A 20,958-nucleotide genomic window follows, 5' to 3' on the forward strand; every position below is an offset into this window, starting at 1 on the left:
CTAGAATTTGGCACCAATAGCACAAATCCCTGCCCCTCTTCCTCTCCTGATAGAACAGCAACCCTCCTGCTTGAGCCTTTATCCCATCTTGTGCCCACTCCATGCCAGAGGCTTCCTCCCAACACTCCTGGCAGTTAAGCGTTATTTCCCCAAAGGAAGGAATATCCACATAAAGATAGTGTTGCTGCACTTTACTGATGGAACTAGGAAGATAGCACAAACAGTCACATCACATCACCATGCTATCTGGGGTCACTTGACAGTCTATTGTCAATCACATTTAGTGGACTGTTCACAGTAGTCATATGTGAAAGAATTATGCAGCATTTTTGCTAAGCCATCTTCCCTTACACAGTCTTTCCCCACCTTTCCCCAGATGGGATCTCTATATTCACTTCCTCAATGGGTATGCCTCTTCTGGGACCCTCCAGGGGGATAGCCTCAATCCAAGGAACTCTTGGCCTGGCCTAAAAGGTCTTTTTGAATACCGCCCTAGCCCTCACCTCCTTTTCTGGATGCAGGTCTACCTCTCCCCGGGCTCCAGCCCTGTCCAGGGCCTCATAGTTACATATTTAGTGAGGTTGAAAAAAGACATCAGTCCATCCAGTTCAACCTATGATGTGTGTGTGTGTTTTCTGTTAACTGTACATTGTATACCCCTGTATGTTGTACATTGTATACCCCTGTATGTTGTACATTGTATACCCCTGTATGTTGTACATTGTATACCCCTGTATGTTGTGGTCTTTAAGGTGCCCAGCTAATAGTTTTTTGAAACTATCAATGCTCCCTGCTGATACGACTGTTTGGGGAAGAGAATTCCACATCCTTACTGCTCTGACAGCAAAGAACTCCCTACGTACTTTAAAGTTAAACCGCCTTTCCTCTAGTTTTAGTGAGTGGCCACGTGTCTTATTGTATTCCCTTTCTCTGAAAAGTTTGTTCCTTATCCTAGGGTCGCCAGTACAGTATTTTTACATTGATATCATATCCCCCCTCAATCGTTTCTCCTCCAGAGAGAATAAGTTCAGTGCTTGTAGTCTTTCCTCATAGCTGAGGTCCTCCATTTCCCCAATTCCTTTTTGTTGCCCTTCTCTGGACTCTTTCCAGTTCCAGCACATACTTCCTGAGGACCGGTGCCCAGAACTGGACAGCATACTCCAGATGTGGCCGGACCAGAGTCTTGTAGAGAGGGAGAATAATCTCTTTATTTCTGGAGTGAATCCCCCTTTTTATACATCCCAGTATTCTGTTGGCTTTGCTTGCAGCCTCCACTTCCTGGCTACATTTGCCTGATGGTGGGGTCTCTGGCCCCCCATGCCGTAAATGCACTAGGGCTCCTCCCAACCTAGGCATTGACTCATCCATGACATCACTACAGGAGGACTCTAACTAAAAGGGACCTAGCACCTGATGACACTGTCTTTTGTAACCTAACACTACTCTGGAACAGAGCCACCCAGTGGCAGACTAGCTAGCTGCACCTGCTTACATATGGCTCCACTGAACCCTGGTCAGGAAACTGAGACCTCTCCTAACCTAACACTGTACTTAAAGGGAATGTTATTGTCTCTTTTTGTTTTGTTAAAAAAAATAGAATTTACATGACAGAAGAAGAATAGAGTAAGGTTTTATGCCTCTTGAAGGAGATTTGCTGGCCTTCTCGATTATTAAATGTGTACTGTACATATTTGTGAAAACTTGGCATCATATTTATTCAGCATAATGTAGTGTTTCTATAAAAAATTATGTGAATGGGAACCCGCAATGTAACATCAGGGAAACATAAGAACTAACATTATCCAAAAAGTCAATGCTAAATTATAGCTGCCAGACTAGTTATTTGAAGAAGTGATAGAGCCAGGCCAAGATTGCCTGCAGGAGATGTTTTCTGCAACAAAGTGTCTTATCAATAGGAATGTGAAGTCCTATCAGTACATGGTTTCCTCCTGCAGGCAATCTTGGCCAGTGAGTGTTTGTGTATGATTTATAATTACCTCCTATGTGAATAATCCCAAACACTCGTCTGTTAAGAGAACAACAGACCCACCTCCACCTAAAAACTGAAGTTTTTTTTTTCTTTCCGTCAACTCATCATCCCAAAATTACTACCTTTTCTAAAAGTCTTTTAGATTGTAAGCTGCCACAATGAGACCCCCCAACCCTCGTGTTGAATTGTGGAGCAACTGTTCTGTCTCCATTTATATTGTAAAGTGCTGGGAAAAAGAACAAAGAAGAAGAAAGAAGGAGAAAGAAGAAAGAGGAAGAAAGCAAAAGGAAGAAAGAAAGAAAAAAAGAAAAGAAAAAGAAGATAAAGAAGGAAGAAGAAAGAATAAGGAAGTAGGGAGAAGAAGAAGGAAGAAGAAAGCGAAAAGAAAGAAGGTAAAAGAAAGAAGAACTTAGAAGGAAGTAGGAAGAAGAAAGAAAAAAAGGAAAAGATAAAAGAAGGAAGAAAAAAGAAGAAAGTAGAAGGAAGAAAAAAAAAAAAGAAAGTAGACAAAAGAAGGAAGAAAGGAGAAGGAAGTAGCAATAATAAAGAAGAAGAATGAAGAAGAAATAAAAAAAAAAGAAAAGAAAAAGAAGATAAAGAAGGAAGAAGAAAGAATAAGGAAGTAGGGAGAAGAAGAAGGAAGAAGAAAGCGAAAAGAAAGAAGATAAAGGAAGGAAGAACTTAGAAGGAAGTAGGAAGAAGAAAGAAAAAAAGGAAAAGATAAAAGAAGGAAGAAGAAAGTAGAAGGAAGAAAAAAATAAAAATAAAAAAAAAGAAAGTAGACAAAAGAAGGAAGAAAGGAGAAGGAAGTAGCAATAATAAAGAAGAAGAATGAAGAAGAAAGAAATAAAAAAAGAAAAGAAAAAGAAGATAAAGAAGGAAGAAGAAAGAATAAGGAAGTAGGGAGAAGAAGAAGGAAGAAGAAAGTGAAAAGAAAGAAGATAAAAGAAGGAAGAACTTAGAAGGAAGTAGGAAGAAGAAAGAAAAAAGGAAAAGATAAAAGAAGGAAGAAAAAAGAAGAAAGTAGAAGGAAGAAAAAAAAGAAAAAAAAAAAAAAGAAAGTAGACAAAAGAAGGAAGAAAGGAGAAGGAAGTAGGAATAATAAAGAAGAAGAATGAAGAAGAAAGAAATAAAAAAAGAAAAGAAAAGAAAAAGAAGATAAAGAAGGAAGAAGAAAGAAAAGGAAGTAGGGAGAAGAAGAAGGAAGAAGAAAGTGAAAAGAAAGAAGATAAAAGAAGGAAGAACTTAGAAGGAAGTAGGAAGAAGAAAGAAAAAAAGGAAAAGATAAAAGAAGGAAGAAGAAAGTAGAAGGAAGAAAAAAAAAAGAAAGTAGACAAAAGAAGGAAGAAAGGAGAAGGAAGTAGGAATAATAAAGAAGAAGAATGAAGAAGAAAGAAAAAGGAAAAAAGGGAGAAGATAGAAAAAAGAAAAACAAAAGAAAGAAGATAAAGGAAGAAGAAAGAAGGAAGAAAAATAAATTGAAGAAGGAATAAGGAAGAAGAAGGAAGTAGAAAGAAAAGAGAAAAAAAAAAGATAAGAAAGATAATAGAAGAAGGAAAAAAGAAGAATGAAGTAGGAATAATAAAGAAGGAAGAAGAAAGAATAAGAAAGAAGGAAGGGGGAAAAAGAAAGATGATAAAACAAGGAAGAAGCAAAAAGGAAGAAGTCAAAAGAAAAAAAAGAGGAAAACTTAGAAAACTGTTGGCGGGGCAAATACGACCCATAAGAAGGGTTATGCCCACCATTGTTGTAGATATGTTTTTAGAAAGGAAACATGGATCAAATTTAGATGGACATGGTTTTAGCCCTTTTTGAATAAAGTATATATCGTTTATGTATATCTGTGTGGTTCATTTGGTGCTCTAGTAAACCCCTTCACCCGCACAACAAATTGATGATTTTCTTTTTGTTTGCAAGTAATTGCAGTAAGCTACTGTGAGCCCCCTCCCTAGTGAGTAGCCTGCAAATCTCTACATTAAAGCGGAGTTCCGGGCACAAAATCGGTATTTTTTTTTTGTGCCCCTCCGCTAGCTACACATAACCTGAAAAGGAATTGGATAGTTATATTTTTTTTTTTTGTACACTCACCTTGTAATCGAAGATCGTAAATACTCACCTCAGGGTACTTCCTCCTCCAGCGCCGAGGCTCACCCCGATACTTCCTGCCTCGCGATGATTCCTGGGAGCTGAACGTCATCGCTCCCAGGAATCAATGCGACGGCACCGGCCCCGCACGTCACTTCCGGGCGACGCCGCACCGGAAGTGACGAGAGGGGCCGGTGCGGCGCATTCTGGGAGAAGAAGACGCGGAAGAAGACACCGAAGAGGACCGCGCCGGTTTCAGCTGCCCACAAGAGAGATGGAAACGCTGTGGAAGAAATTTTCAAAGTAAGTATTTCTTCTTGCAGGTAAGTGCGAACCGGGACAGATCAGAGGCTAGCCATTGTGGAATGTGCTAGCTCTGACTGTCCCGGGGGTATGTTCATCAAAAAATGAGATCTGTGCCCGGAACTCCGCTTTAAATACAAAGGAAAATGTTGGAAGAGCAAGCATGTAAATGTGTAAAAAGTAATTTAAGGCAAACACAGCAATACCACTTCTGTACTTTCCCTTTAACTCTTACCATTAAGACTAAACTTAAACCCTAAAAGCAAGCCTGCCAGTTAAAATACAATCTAAATCTTAACTCTGCCTAACTTAGCGAGTTCCCAACCCCTTCCACCTTTTCAACAAACGAAACCTCAAGCCTTTCTCACACCTTCTAGATCTTTTTGCTGAAAACAAATGATTCAAGGTTACCCAGCTCCAAGCATTGCCTAGGACTCTTAGCAATGGTGGGGGGAAAGTCTGAACGCATCCTCCAAATACAATCTATCTCTGTGGGAAACACAGATGTCAGTTCTCATTAGTACTTACGCTGCATTGAATGCATCTAGGACATTACTGGCTGTGCTCAGGCTGCATTAAGTACTTGGAGAAATGTAAGTTCAGACATCTGCTTTCCTTGGAAAGATCTTCTGTCTACCTGGAGGACATGTCCATACTGTAAGCCTGACGGGGCCCAGGACCATCAGGCAGCCTCTAGTGCTGACACACTTGCCTGTCAGCGTGAAGTGCCCTGAATGTAGACATACGAAGAACTAAGTGGATCTTGAATTTTGCATTAGTTGGTCTATCCCCTGTGCTCAAGCTGAGATCCGGCTAAACAAATATTATCCAAATACAAGAGGCATGGATATTTTTTCTTGAATATTAGTCTTCCTAAAGTGGAACTAAAATGTATCTGAGCACCACAAACTGAAAACTCTGCTTTGAATAGTAAAAATGAATTAAGCAACCCCCTCCCATCCATCCATATCTCCATGCTTTATATTGCTGAGAAATCACTTTGAGAAACACCCCCTAGCTTTTCTAGATGCAGGCATCTTGAGTAAGGGCAGATGATTTATGTACCATTTACTTCCTGGAACCCATCTGCCCTTGCCTTGGCCCAGGGAGGGTGTAGCTGAGAAAGCTCAACCTCCCATGATTTCCTGGGATATATGACAGTGGCAATGTAAGGGACATTCTTCCCACTGACCACCAATGTAAGGAGCATTCTTTCCAATGACCTCCAAGGTATCAGGCATGTTTCCCCTAATAAATTGGGTTCACCAGGTGTTCCTCAAACCTGAACATTTTAGGGGTTACTTTGGGGTATAAAAAGTTGGGAAAGGCTGGTCTAGCAGCTAATTGAAGAATACAGGATGGTAAGGATTGACTGTAGAGCTTATTGTAGACTCCACAGCTGGAGACATCAGTGATCTATAAAGATTAGTTCATTTTTTAGTCTGGAAAGAAAAACTAAAGTTAATGGAGTTTGCCAGTGGCTTCATTTCATGGGAGACCTACCTCCGTTACGATCTGATTATTTTAAAGTATATTCTGCATTACCTTTCTCCTGAAACACCAGCACAGCGGTAAATGTACCTGCTTTATATCGCTCCTGACTGTCAGGCACAGTGACAAGGAACTACGAGCTCCTGGAATTGACTTGAGCAGCAAAATAAAGCAGATTACTGTCTACAAGGCTGTCATTACCGTTACATCAGTGTAATATAATAGTCATTTGTCTTCTAGAGCCTCACATAACATTTTATTACATGGAACCATCCCACACTCCGCACACATTTCATCTCCAGTAATGTCAGATTAAAGTAGGAGAAGCCCAAAATAAAATGTAAATGAACGCCCATTTAGTTATATATAACAAGATCTGACTAAAAATAAAAAAGTCATTTTATCTGTGGAATCTCTTATGGAATTTAATGGGTTTCTTTAGTGGATATTCCTGTGCAGCTGTTAAAATTCTGGTAAAGTGGTATTTGTCCTACGTTCATTGAAGGACACAGGCCAGCAAAAATCTTGTCCGTAGGTAATTCCGGTCATTCTTATGGCCCTGGACTGGTCTCATCGACAATGGTATGCTGACATGGTGCACCATGTCGTGGGCGCTCTTTGGCGTCTTCATTTACTGATGGTTTTTCTGTCCCAAGGGCTGACCTGCCACCCTGTTTTACCTTTGCTGGCTTTGAAGGTCTGGCTATTGAAAGCCAGGTTCTGAAGGACAGGGATTCATTGAAAGACACAGCTTGGCAAGAATCTTGACCGTGGGGAATTCCGGTCATTCTTGTAGATCCGGATTGGCCTTGTTGACCCTGGTATGCTGACACGGTGCACCTGGCTGCTGGCACCCCTTAACGTCTTTATATACAGATGGATCGTCTGTTCCAAGAGTCGATTTTCCACTTGTTTTAACTTTGTTGGCTTTGGCCACCTGGCTATTCAAAGCCAAGTTCTGAAGGACAGGGATTCATTGAAAGACACAGCTTGGCGAGAATCTTGACCGTGGGGAATTCCGGTCATTCTTGTAGATACGGATCGGCCTTGTTGACCCTGGTATGCTGACACAGTGCGCCTGGCTGCCTGGCACCCTTTGACGTCTTTATATACAGATTGAACGTCTGTTCCAAGAGTCGATTTTCCACCCTGTTTTAACTTTGCTGGCTTTGGACGCCTGGCTATTGAAAGCCAAGTTCTAAAGGACAGGGATTCATTGAAAGACACAGCTTGGCAAGAATCTTGACCGTGGTGAATTCTGGTCATTCTTGTAGATCCGGATTGGCCTTGTTGACCCTGGTACGCTGACACAGTGTGCCTGTCTGCCGGCACCCCTTGACGTCTTTATATACAGATTGATCATCTGTTCCAAGAGTCAATTTTCCACTTGTTTTTTCTTTCTTGGCTTTGGCCGCCTGGCTATTCAAAGCCAAGTTCTGAAGGACAGGAATTCATTGAAGGATACAGCTTGGCAAGAATGTTGACTGCAGGGACTGTAGTTGACTGTTGTGGCCCCGAATTGGCCGTGTTGACCCTGGTACGCTGACACGGTGTTGGCACACCTTGGCGTCTTCATATACAGATGGATTTTCTGTTCCAAGAGCTGATTTTCCACCATATTTTACCTTTGCTGGCTTTGACCGCCTGGCTATTGCAAGCCAGGTTCTGAAGGACAGTCATTGTCTGCGGTGTTTTACTATATCAGTGATAATATTTGGTCCTCTCTTGAGCCTCCAGGTACAGGTCTGCATACTTAGAGGCCTATTAATAAAAAAATCACATCATCCAGGGAATCTTCTTTCCCTTTGTTTCAATTGGGCAAAAACGAATGTACTTTAGGCTATTTTCTCTTCTGAATGAATGTTCATTTATTATACGCAATCGTAAAATGTCACATTATGGCCACTAGATGGATCTGAGGAGCATAGGAAATACAGTACATATGTCTTTGTAACAAGAGATACAATGGAAAAATTAGGAGAATGATAGAGGAAATTTGCCAATAAATGTAACTAATTGATTATACAGTGCATCCGGAAAGTATTCACAGTGCTTCACTTTTTACACATTTTGTTATGTTACAGCATTATTCCAAAATTGATTAAATTCATTATTTTCCCCAAAATTCTACAAGCAATACCCCATAATGACAACCTGAAAGAAGTTTGTTTGAAATATTTTCATATTTATTAAAATGAAAAAAGTCCCATGCACATAAGTATTCACAGCCTTTGCCATGACACTCAAAATTGAGCTCATAGGTGCATCCTATTTCCACTGATCATCCTTGAGATGTTTCTACAACTTGATTGGAGTCCACATGTGGTAAATTCAGTTGATTGGACATGATTTGGAAAGGCGCACACCTGTCTATATAAGGGCCCACAGTTAACAGTGTACATCAGAGCACAAACCAAGCCATGAAGTCCAAGGAATTGTCTGTAGACCTCCAAGACAAGATTGTATGGAGGCACAGATCTGGGGAAGGGTACAGAAAAATGTCTGCAGCATTGAAGGTCCCAATGGGCACAGTGGCCTCCATCATCCGTAAATTGCACTGTAGGAACCCAGATATAGTGACTGCAGGCTCCTGGGGAGACCAGATATAGTAAATGCAGAGTCCTGGGGAGATCAGATATAGTGAATGCAGAGTCCTGGGGAGATCAGATATAGTGAATGCAGAGTCCTGGGGAGATCAGATATAGTGAATGCAGAGTCCTGGGGAGATCAGATATAGTGAATGCAGAGTCCTGGGGAGATCAGATATAGTGAATGCAGGCTCCTGGGGAGAGCAGATATAGTGAATGCAGGGTCCTGGGGAGACCAGATATAGTGAATGCAGGCTCCTGGGGAGACCAGATATAGTGAATGCAGAGTCCTGGGTATAGTAACACTTTAACAACATATGGAATAAGATATTATGACTAGTGTGTGTGTGGGTGGGGGGGGGGGGTGGTAAAGAGAAGAGAGGGAATGAATTAACCACTTTAAGACCGGAAGGATTTGCCCCCTCAATAACCAGGCCCTATTTTTGCGATTCGGCACTGCGTTATTTTAACGTACAATTCCACGGTCGTGTGACGCTGCACCCAAACTAAATTTACGTCCTTTTTTTCCCCACTAATGGAGCTTTCTTTTGGTGGTATTTGATCACCTGTGCAATTTTTTTTTTCTTTTTGCGCTATAAACAAAAAAATAGCGAAAATTTTGAAAAAAAAAAACCTATATTTTTCACATTCTGCTATATGACATTCTCAAAAAAAAAAGTAAAAATCAACAATTTTTAACATTTTAGGCCACTTTGTTTTTTGCTACATATTTTTGGTAAAAAAAAATCGCAATAAGTGTATTTTGATTGGTTTGCGCAAAAGTTTTTGCATCTACTACCTACGGGAAAGATTTATGTCATTTTTATTTTTTATTTATTTATTTTTTTTACTAGTAATGGCGGCGATCTGAGATTTTTTTGCAGGACTGTGACATTGCGGCAGACAGATCGGACCCCTAACTGACATTTTTGACACTTTTGGGGGGACCAGTGACATTACTACAGTAATCAGTGCTAAAAATATGCACTGTTACTGTAATAATGCCATTGGCAGGGAAGGGGTTAACACAGGGGTGAACAAGGGGTTAAGTGTGAGCCTAGGGGAGTGTTTTCTAACTGTATGGGGAGGGACTTGTGAAATTGCCATAGAGAACCTGTGATAGAAGGATCACAGGCGCTCTGTGATCCTTTCAGAGAGAAGAACGATCAGCTGTGTTTACAACAGCAGACCGTCCTTCTCTCTCAACGGGGAGCGATCGCGGGTGCCCGGCAGCAATCGCGGCCCCCGGCCCTATGCAGCGGAATTCCTGCTGCCTAGTGGGGGTAGGAGCTCGCCCCCCAGCACCATGCACACGACCGATGTAGAGCTATGTGGGTTCGCGCAGGAGAGCCAGACTGTCGCAGTAAAACTGCAGCGGGCGGTCGGGAACCGGTTAAGTATTTCCTTCCATTTTTTTGCAGGTCTGACTTTTTATTCACGGTTTCAGTTTAGGGACAGAGTCACTTTAAGTGACAGACATACCTTTCCATATTAGTTTGTGATGCTGGCTGCACGTTCTAATCCGTAAGACATCATTGCATTTTGGTTGGATGACCTGACTTTTCTTCATGCTTTGATCCTGTTTGGAAACTAATCCAGGATTAGAGTTGATTAGTTTCCAGCCTTGTTTACTTCAGGCCCGATTTAAAATTTAGAAACAAAATATCACTTTCTCCATCTCAGGCCCGGCTTCTCCTGGTTATGAAGGATAAGCACCAATCAATGTCGGCTTTTACTACAAATGACTCCGCTTTCTTCCACCAACCCATAAACTGCATTTTAAAGGGGAAATCTAGCTTATTGCTTTATTTTTCTCTAACAACATAAAAATATTATGGTATGTGTTCATGTAAATGTAGCACCCTCCTAGTTTGGTTGCTAGGCTGTTATGCAAATTTAGTTCTTTTTGGTTCCTCTGTAATCAGTGGAGAAGTTGTTGATTGCTTTAGACTGCTCTGGATCTCACAGACTGCAGGTTTGATTGCTCTCCCCTGTCTTCCAGAGGCTTCTGAAACATAGCGGGTTGAGCAAGGCAAATCTCAGCCAGAATATTTATTGTGCTCCAGCCAATCCCTGGGGAGGTGTACCCAGAAGGTGGCTGGAGTGACCTATAAATATACATTATATTACATTATATTATCAAAAGAATTGGGACACCTGCTACATGCATATGAACTTTAATTACATCCCAGTCTTAGTCCATAGGGTTCAATATTGAGTTGGCCCACCCTTTGCAGCTATAACAGCTTCAACTCTTCTGGGAAGGCTGTCCACAAGGTGTAGGAGTGTGTCTATGGGAATGTTTGACCATTGTTCCAGAAGCGCATTTGTGAGGTCAGGCACAGATGTTGGGGAGAAGGCCTAACTCACAGTCTGTTCTCTAATTCTTTCCAAAGGTGTTCTATCGCGTTAAGGTCAGTACTCAGGACTGTGCAGGCCAGTCAAGTTCCTCCACCCCAAACTCGCTCATCCATGTATTTGTGTACCTTGCTTTGTGCACTGGTCCAAATCATTTGGTGGAGGGGGGATTATGGTGTGGGGTTGTTTTTCAGGGTTTGGGCTTGGTTCCAGTGAAGGGAAATCTTAAGGTGCCAGCATGCCAAGACATTTTGGTCAATTTCATGCTCCCAACTTTGTGGGTTCAGTTTGGGGATGGACCCTTCCTGTTCCAACATGACTGCGCACAAAGCAAGGTCCATAAAGACATGGATGATCGAGTTTGGGGTGGAGGAACTTGACTGGCCTTCACAGAGTCCTGACCTCAACCCAATAGAACAGTGGTCCTCAACCCTGGTCCTCGGGGCCCGCTAACAGGCCAGATTTTAAGTATTACCTTGGGGAGATGCAGACTAGAATACTGCAATCACTGAGCAGCAAATGAGATCACCTGTGATGTCATTTAGTTATCTTGCAAACCTGGCCTGTTAGTGGGCCCCGAGGACCGGAGTTGAGGACCACTGTGTTAGAACACCTTTGGCCTTAATTAAAGCGGAGACTGCGAGCCAGGTCTTCTCGTACAGCATCAGTGCCTGACCTCAAAAATGTACTTCTGGAAGAATGGTCAAACATTCCCATAGACACATTCCTGTGTGGACAGCCTTCCCAGAAGAGTTGAAGCTGTTATAGTTGCAAAGGGCGGGCCAACTTAATATTGCATCCTGCGGACTAAGACTGGGATGCCATTAAAGTTCATGTGCATGTAAAGGCAGGCGTCCCAATACTTTTGACAATATAGTGTATATTTATTTGTACTTTCAATCAGATCAATTTTAAACAAGTAGCAGGGGAAGATGTCATTCCGATTGTAGGTTTAGCCCAGTGACAGGCTGCTGCTGTCCCCACAGCACAGATCCTGGGATGCTGTCTAGGACACGGCCATCCCGGGACAGATTAGTAAAAAGCGTGACTGTTCCAGCAAATCTGGGACAGTTGGCAAGTATGGTGTAATTCAAGATTATCATGCACTTGGGGGCCCTGGGCAGTGCCCAGAGGTGCTCATGCATTAAGACGGCCTTGATAATGGAGGATGGTCTTGTAGCCAGTTGGTGCCTGATGGGGTAAGGGCCATGCCAGTACAGATGGTATTTCTATGTTAAGTTAAATTCACTAACGTCTTCTCTTTCTTATTAACAGGAAAAGACAACGACAGCGGGAGAAGCTCTCTGAGCCCACCACAAGTCCCAGACGAAACTGAGCAGTGCTCTCCAGACAACAACTTCTATCCTGTCATGATCGGACAGGAAAGTCACATTCTGTGCTGAGGATGTCACACTCACACGTTACATGGACTTGTTTCTAATGAGTACAGCACAAGAAAGGGCTTAGTCTTTTTGTTTTGTTTTTTTAACTATAAGTATCACTTGGAAGTAGCAGATACACATGCATGGATTAATTTCAAGGATCTCAGCCAAGTTCTACCACCATGGATAATTGGAGCACTCTTCATGGATGTGGTTACTTCTCCAACGTCTGATCAAACTCTGGCTCACCAGAGCTTTTTGATTCTATTTTGTGGCATTTACATCACTGAATCTTGTGAAGTTGACCCCCGTAGGTTCTACCCTTAGTACAGATTGGTACCTTTTTTGGTGGAAGCTCGTTCACATTGAGAAGAATGTTCTATTGCTCATAGATGAAAGAACACAAATGTCCTTGTTTCACATCTTTTTTTCGAACCTTTTACCCATCAGCTTGCTTTTAAACCTAAGAAGGAAGTCTACTGCGGAAAGGTCAAAAGCAAATCGGATTTCACTTGCAGACGCTGCGTGTGGCGACCCCGCCGCCGTCTGCGCAGGGATTCTCTAAGAGGCATATGGGATTGCTAGAAGTCATTTTAAAAATAAACATCAGATGCTATATGGTTGCTTTTACTCTCCCCTTTGCTTAGAAGTTAGTATGACATGTTGTTATGTGGGCAAGTCAGCCGTGATAATCGTATCCTCCGTGGATTTAGACAGGGTCACTGAATCACCAGAGCATGAACAAAACAAAAAATGCAAACATATGGGATATATACAAGTGTATACTTCATATCCGTGTTGTTTTTACATTGCATGGGAACTGATCGTTGTCTTCAGGTGTTTGGCTGGGCATCCTCAGATCTGTAAAGCAAAGGAGGCTAATGCTTGGCTCCAATGAGGGGAAGTGCAGACAATGCTGTGTGCATAGGATCCCTGTATCTGATGTTAGATGTTTTTAATGTCTCCCATGTTATCTGTTAAAGTGGTTGTAAACCCTTCCATATACCCAGTGAAGTGACTGGCTTCATGTGATACACAGATATAAAACAAATCCTCCTACTTAAGTTGTACCTGTTTATCTGCTGTCCTCTCCTCTCTACAGCCTTCTTAAACACACACATCAAAAGCTATTTCTGCAACAGGCAGGGGGTGCGGCTGTGATGTCACACACTGCACAGCATAGAGAGGAGAGCTAAGTGTAATCTGAGACATGAGTGGAGGGAAAGGACACACCTTCCTGTCAGGGGCATAACTACAGAGGTTGCAATTGCAACCGGGCCCCATGCTCCAAGGGGCCTGTGCGGCTCCCCCTGTACACCAGGATAGGAGGAGTGGTGGGGGCAGCATGTAGAGAAATCACTGTCCTCCTTTTTCCTCCTGTAGCTGTGTTACAATAGAGAACCAGAAAGGGGTCGGTAAATATGTAATTTACAAGCTCCTTCCTTTTCTGAGAGCTGAGTGTAATCTGAGACATGAGTGGCGGGAAAGGACACACCTTCCTGTCAGGGGCATAACTACAGAGGTTGCAATTGCAACCCGGCCCCATGCTCCAGGGGGCCTGTGCAGCTCCCCTGTACACCTGGATAGGAGGAGTGGTGGGGGCAGCATGTAGAGAAATCACTGTCCTCCTTTTTCCTCCTGTAGCTGTGTCACAATAGAGAACCAGGAAGGGGTCAGTAAATATGTAATTTACCAGCTCCTTCCTTTTCTGAATGGACAGAGTCATAGTCAGTCACATTGTAAAAAAAAAAAATACATAAATAAAATGATAAAAAATACAATTAAAATACCAAAAAAAGAAAAACTACTGACACCAGTGGGTGAACTTCCAGGATTCCAAAGGTCACACTTGCGACCGGGCCCTGGCATTCCACCACCGTGGGGAGGCCCCAAGATGGCAGGAAGGGGGCCCACTGCAGAACTTGTGAAAGGGTCTCACTGCGGGACCATAATAAAGGGCCCTGCAACGAGAGTAAAGGGCCCCAGGATCAGTGGGAAGAGCCCCAGGCTTGAAGGGAAGGGGTCCGGGGGGCCTTTCATGGTTTCTTGCACCGGGGCCCTGAAGGTTCTAGTTACGCCTCTGCTCCCTGTACAAAGTCTCATAGGGAGACATGCAGAGCGGAGGCCATCAGTCACCTTCTGTGTGCTGGAGAGAGGTAATCTCCCAGGATTGTATGGTGTCGGCATAACCTGTCAGAAGTGACTCATGCATATAGCAGACAAATGAGAGAATAGACGGACTGAGGCAAGTACACACTAAAGAGCAGAGGTGTCAAACATAATTTCATCCTGGGCTGTATCAGCATGATCGTTGACCTCAAAGGGCCACTTGTATCTGTAAGACTAGATGTCCAGAACACTCTACCACCCCCCCCTCACATCGGATGTCATGAGCCCCCCCACCATCAGACGTCAAGAGTCCTCCAGCCTCCCTTACATTACAATGCTCCCCCCTTACCATGTGCTGCTGCTGGGAAAAAGCTGGGGGTAGAGCTGAGAAGCAGAAATTGCAGGGTCCGGAGGAGGACCAGAGAAGTGCTGGAGTTAGCTGCCAGAGTCTGCTGAATGCTGAGACCGGGAGAGGTGGAGATGAGGGGGTGCTGCAGCTGCACTGAGCGATGCAGGATCTGTAGCAGGAATTATGTCCTCCTCTCTGCTGCCAACTGCTGGTATGGGGGGCTCTCCATGACTACACAGAGAAGCGCAGGATCTGGCAGAGGAGCTCTGTCCTCCTTTTTGCTGAGACAAGATGGGGGCGGAGACGAGAGGGGTGCTGCAGCTGCAGGAAAGGTGCAAGGGCCACATGAAATGGACTGGTGGGCCAGGTTCGGCCCGCAGGCCTTGTGCTTGACACATCTGCTATAGAGGGATATGCCTTCTTCTTTTTCCGTTTCAGAGGTTTACAACCACTTTAAATAAGATTTTTTTCTTTTTATTGTCTAGTGTTTTGACCAAATTGCCTCTGATGTGCGTCTCTGCAGCACCAGGAATAGCTCAGAGACGATAGTAATGGGAACTGCGGATAAAGGCTGCTATTCTGTGCACAGACTTTCTAGAATTTCCTTTGCAATTGTTTCCCAGCTCGTAGTCATTGAAATGAGTAATTTTGTGCTTGTAAGACAAGTTGCCAAATCCCTGATAACCGTGCGCCGATCTGTCTTTGCAGTGTAATTTCAGTAACTACAGGCTACACCATGATTGGATCTATGTATGAAAGCAGTTTAAGGTTTGAGCTGATACAAAAGGATGCGGATTATTATCTGGAAATGCTTTTAGCGGCTGGCTGGATTATGAGCCAAGAGAAGTATTTGCAGAAATTACCCAAATAACAGGCTCTGTGGGGATAGTGACCGGACAATGTAGAGCAATCACATGGGAATGGTAGATTATGCCTTCGTACATGTCTATGGTTTGGTTTACCTAAATACCTAAGAACCTAACTCATTCTATTTTGATGGAATGGGTGAGGGAGATGGGTACTATTTCTTTGCATTACAGTGACCAATCAAACTAAGAGATTTATGCAATCTTTGGCTCATCAGTGATCACTGAAGAAGACCTTAGAAAGGTAGACACTATAAATTCAGTAGACCCAGGGGAAGGTGGGAGAAGTTTTGTCTGACTTGATTTTCTTGACTTCTCAAAGCAGTAATCTGGGGTCACACGGTTAGTGCTTTGTCCCAGTGGTGAAACATGGGTGGGGACCATAGGAGTGGTTGCCCTGAGTGCAAAGTTGTTAGGGGCAAAAAATGATTCCTCCTAATCATCCCATATTCTGCAAGACCATCCCAGGTTTTCAGCAAAATCCCTGCATCTTGCAGATCTGGAGTCCCAGAGCCCAGTACTGTAACAAGTTCTGACACTTGGCTCCACAAATTTGCCTGGGAGGGATGTGCTAGGGCTGGGCACCCAAGGCACCTTCCCCGCAGCTCATGAGGGGTGTCCTGGACCCCTAGCACCACGCTCTCCCCCTCTGCAGCAGCTGGCATTTTCCCCACCAGCTTCCTGTAACAATACACGTCCCAACCAAGGGAAGCTAGGCTCTACCTTGGCTATAAAGTATATCATGCACAAGAGAAAGAGGAGCTGGGAGGAGGGATGTCCCCCTGTATTGAGCCACACTGATCTGAGGTCTGTTTTAAGGTTCCAGGGAAGGATAACTGCACTGGGGAACCATATGCCCTGGAATGTGTGGGGTCAATAAATAGTGTTTGCTGGGGAGGATTTATGCTTGGAAGAGTGTTTGGGGGTGTCGATAAGAGGATTTGTGCTAAGGGGCCATTTGGGAGGATGAAGGATTTGTGCTGGGAGGAGGAATGGTGCTTGGGGGGAGGCTTTGTGCTGGGAAGGGTGATTTAGGGGGAAGCATTTGTGTGTGTGTGTGTGGGGGGGGGGGGATGAGGAGTTGAGGGTTAGGTACTGTCTTTCCTACTATGTATTAAATGTATGCATATACATATATTGTGGTGGAAGGGAGTGCTAACAGTGTACGGGTTAGGGGATGCAATACTTGCCTCATCCTGGGCGCTGGCAACCCCCGCTATGCCACTGCTTTGTCTATGAATGCACATATTGTGTAAACAGGAAGTCATTCAAGGTCTAAGGGCTGATTACAGTATATGAATGATCGAATCCAGCTTATTATACTCCAGGGCCCATCCTGTAATGTGCTAATCAAAAATTATGCAACATGCTTCCAGTCCACTGTACCAACGTACTGGAAGTTCCCCCATAAGATGTCCATAAAACGTGCCAATTATCTGCCAGACATAGTCACTTTAAACTTAACTAGGCAGGTAAAGGGGAAATGAGTAGTTGACCTTCTCGTAATTTTTCCATTCCTTCAGCCTCTCCACTGGGGTATTGCTCAAGTGGTGTGGAATTCTCTTTGTCTGGTTGCCTCATTAGCCTTTCCATGAAGCTGCTTTGTGCTCCGCCTCAACCAAATAATCAAGCTGCATGAAGTGTATAGAAAGTAGGGATCAACCGAATATCGACAAAGTCGATATATAGAGAGCCGATATGCACTTTCCCCAATATATCGGAATCGGCCACCAAGATGACGATATTTCGGGAAAGTGCTTGTACCGGAGTAATGCGTGCAGCTAGAGGCATCACTCTGGTACCGGCGTCCATAGAGGAAGCCGCTCGGCTGTCATTACAAGGAGCGGGAGGGGACGCCCCCGCCACCTTCCGCGGCTGGCCTGGGTCTCCCGTCCCACCAGGAGACCTGGGCAACCAGCCTGCACGGCCACCGAAGACAAGATCAAAGCCACTTGGCTCTGATCGGTTCTCCATGCAAAAACCCGGAAGTGATGTCATGAGTGACACCACTTCCGGGTACTGTCTGGCGCCAGATTTAAAAAAAGGACAGCATTCAAAACAGCCAAATTTGGCGTTTTGAATGCTTTTAGGTGCAGAGGAGGGGTTTGGGGTCTTTTAGACCCCCAGATCCCTCCACAAAAGTACCTGTCAAAAAGAAAAAAATGTTTTTAAATGTACATAAATATCGGCCAATATCGGCCGATGCCGATACGCATTGGCCAACATATTGGTATCGGCAACAAAAAGCCAATATTGGTCGATCACTAATAGAAAGACCCAATCATACAGCTTTGGCAGAACAAGAGTATAAGTCTGTTAAGAGTTGCTGTTGAAGGCTATAGATTCTAATGGTCAAATCATGAAACACAGTATTGACCAAGTAATCTTAAGGTAAGAAAGTTCAGCATGAGATCTTTTTTTTATTAATGGCGGACCCAAGAAGCAGGGATACATAGGGAAATGTTGAAGAACACTTTTTTTTAGAAAGACATGAGGGCTTTCATCTGAGAATTCTAGTTGCTTGGCTGTCATAGTCTCCAGTGTCTTCTGAGTCGTGGACCAGCCCAGCATACAGCTTTGGGACTCAGAAGGCTCTAACAACATCTACTGTACTTATACGTATGAAGACCTATGGGTCAGCATAACAGCTAGTCAACTTTCGAGTAGGTGATCAGCAACTGTAATCTTTTCTTTTCTATCATGAAGGGTTTCATTGAACACAAATGTTCCGTACTTTGTTAGTCTGAAGTGTAAATGGCTGTGTATATTCGGTAGAGTGCTCCAATACACAGCCCTGGATGCCACACACTACAACGTGTAGATGTTATATATGACCTTGTAACATTTGTCTTGCTTTGATTAATGGTAAATTATTAAATATCCTCTTGCACAAAGAAAGAAAAGGACCTTAAAATGTTAACATTTGGAGAAATTGTCTAGTAGGCCATGTATATTGTTATTTTTTCCTTGCATGGTCCGTTAAATCACTCTCAAGCATTTCTCTTGCAAACCGTGTATATAAGAGAACAGGCCAAAGGATATTTGCAAGATTTCATTTTGCTTTGAATACAATTTGCATTCTATTTACATTAAGAGATGCAGTGATTTATGGGTTATGTGCTGTAATCCTTTACATAAGATAGAATTTATGTCAGTGGGATTGTCTGGGCGTGCCTGCAGCCACCACCAACAGGGACTGTGCAGCCTATATAGAGTTGGTGGCAGATTGCACACAAAGTTCAGCCTGACCACTCAGAATGGGTTGAAGGGAGAATAAAACCAGGAGGGAGTTGATAAGAAACAAAACTGGGTATCTCCAGAGGGTGAGAGTTTTGTCTTCTGTAACAGAGAAGAATGTGTGAGGGAAGGTATGCCAAGCTTTCCATGCAAAGGAAAATGTTGACCACGTGATCCAGATCCATTAGCAGCAATCAAGAGAGAAGGTCACTGGATTTAGGGTAGATATAACTAAAGCTTAGAACATTGAGAAACCAATGGCAGGTTTCATAAGCTATTTGGAAAACTGTAGCAGATTGTCTATTGGTCTCTACTGACCAGCTACGATGGGACACCCTGTGTTACTCATGGGGATGCAGTCCACAATGCAAAGCCGACAGACCCTTTCCCATTCTATGTAAAGCAAAGGAAAAAATGTTTTAGTTGGAATTAGGCTTTAATCATTGAGATGAGACCGTCCAGCATTTCCTGAACAGCGGATATGTACGTCAGCTAGATAGGCGTCTCCCAAACCTTTGAAAACACTATATCAGATTCGTCTTTGTCCGTTATAAGGGTTAATCTATCTAGAATATGGAACTAATGCCTCGTTTCCACTGAGCGGTACGGTTTGGTACAGTTCAGTACGGTTCGGAACGGTACTCCTTGATCAGGCTTGCGTTTCCACCGCCAACAGTACCTCAGCTCAACAGTATCTCAACAGTGTAGTGTGAAAAAAACTGGACTTGCAGCATTTTAGGCAATGCAGCATGTCACAACTCCTAATGGCAAAATGAATTGCACCGCAGTGCACACTGTACGGTGTTTTAACGTACGTTATCACAACACACGAGTTTGAAGGGACCCTATAGCCAAAACTCAAAATTTAGTCCAGCTGTAAACAAATCTGGACAGTGATTAATACTCTTAATACTATACAAGATTTATATAGTACAAACAGGTTGCACAGCACTTTAACAAAGTATAGAGAAGGATCATTATCATTATTATCTACCTATCAAGAAGTACTCTTCTTGTTTTGGAACATGTGGCCTAATTTTGTAGTAGTCATGCTCTACGGATGTGATTTTGATCAATGTGAATTAAGATTTTGCTAATATTAGGTCGAACAAACGCTTCGCTTCAAGCAGCTCCTCTCCACTGCCACTTGAACTCAGGGTGCCAAAGTTAAGGCAGGCATCCACGCTCACTTACTGGAGGCAAAAAGAAGAACCACCGCACACTGGATAGATTACAAACATCCACATTTATTGTAAAACATCCTCAACCATGGCAATGACAGTCTTCACCCTAGGACCGTTCTCTTTAACACATTTCCCTCAATCAAGGCTTAGTCATTGGGAGTCATAGTCTACGATTAAGCCCTGATTGGGTGAAATGCTTTAGAGGGGCATGGACTGCCATCCTTATTTATTGTAAAAAAAACATCCGTAAGTATGGCAATGACAGATTACAAACCTCCACAACCATGGCAATGACAGTCCACACCCTTCGGACCGCCCTCTTTAACACATTTCACTCAATCAAGGCTTAGTCATTGGGAGTCATAGTCTACGATTAAGCCCTGATTGGGGGAAATGCGTTGCAGGGGCATGGACTGTCATCCATATTTATTTTGAAAAAAACATCCGCAAGTATGGCAATGACAGTCCACACCCCTCTAACACATTTCACTCAATCAGGGCTTAATCGTAGACTATGACTCTCAATGACTAAGCCCTGTTTGGGTGAAATGTGTTTGAGGGGCGTGGACTGTCATTGCCATACTTGCGGATATTTTTACAATAAATATGGATGTTTGCCATCTATCCAGAGTGTGGTGTCCCTTCTTTTTGCTTCTGCTGATGTCTGCACCCACAGTGCAAAGTTGCAGTTGGTCACATGGAGGACATTTTTTTCTCAGAGAATAAGTTTAGCCCCCCCCCTCAACCTCCGCAGAATCACCCTTGTCTCCTCCCCCTACCTACCCCAGGGCACCTTTCTTTATCTCCACCCCCTATACACCTCCTAGTACCACCCCTACAGTACAGAGCCAAGTATTTTTTGTGGTGCTAAATAATTTGGTAATGATAACAAGGAAGGCAGTAAATGCAGCCTGCAACAATAGATCCTCTCCAGCAATGATAGATCCTCCAGCAGCCAGCAGCACTAGACCACCTCTCACACTCCCCTTGCAACAGTAGATCTTCCCTATCAACAA

At 43.4% G+C, this 20,958-nt stretch overlaps 1 protein-coding gene across 1 annotated transcript in view; it reads left to right on the forward strand.

The window, feature by feature from the left end:
* ZMAT4 (zinc finger matrin-type 4) overlaps positions 1-13,308 on the forward strand; it is an 866,722-nt gene extending 853,414 nt beyond the window's left edge. Inside the window, exon 8 of the mRNA XM_082267441.1 lies at positions 12,091-13,308. Within this exon, the coding sequence (XP_082123567.1) occupies positions 12,091-12,218 (128 nt within the window). The 3' untranslated portion in view covers positions 12,219-13,308. The remainder of the gene's footprint in view (positions 1-12,090) is intronic.
* Positions 13,309-20,958: the final 7,650 nt, after the last annotated feature.

The sequence above is a fragment of the Pelophylax lessonae genome, assembly GCF_965119305.1.
Source record: "Pelophylax lessonae genome assembly, chromosome: 9".
In the NCBI taxonomy this organism is placed as follows: Eukaryota; Metazoa; Chordata; class Amphibia; order Anura; family Ranidae; genus Pelophylax; species Pelophylax lessonae.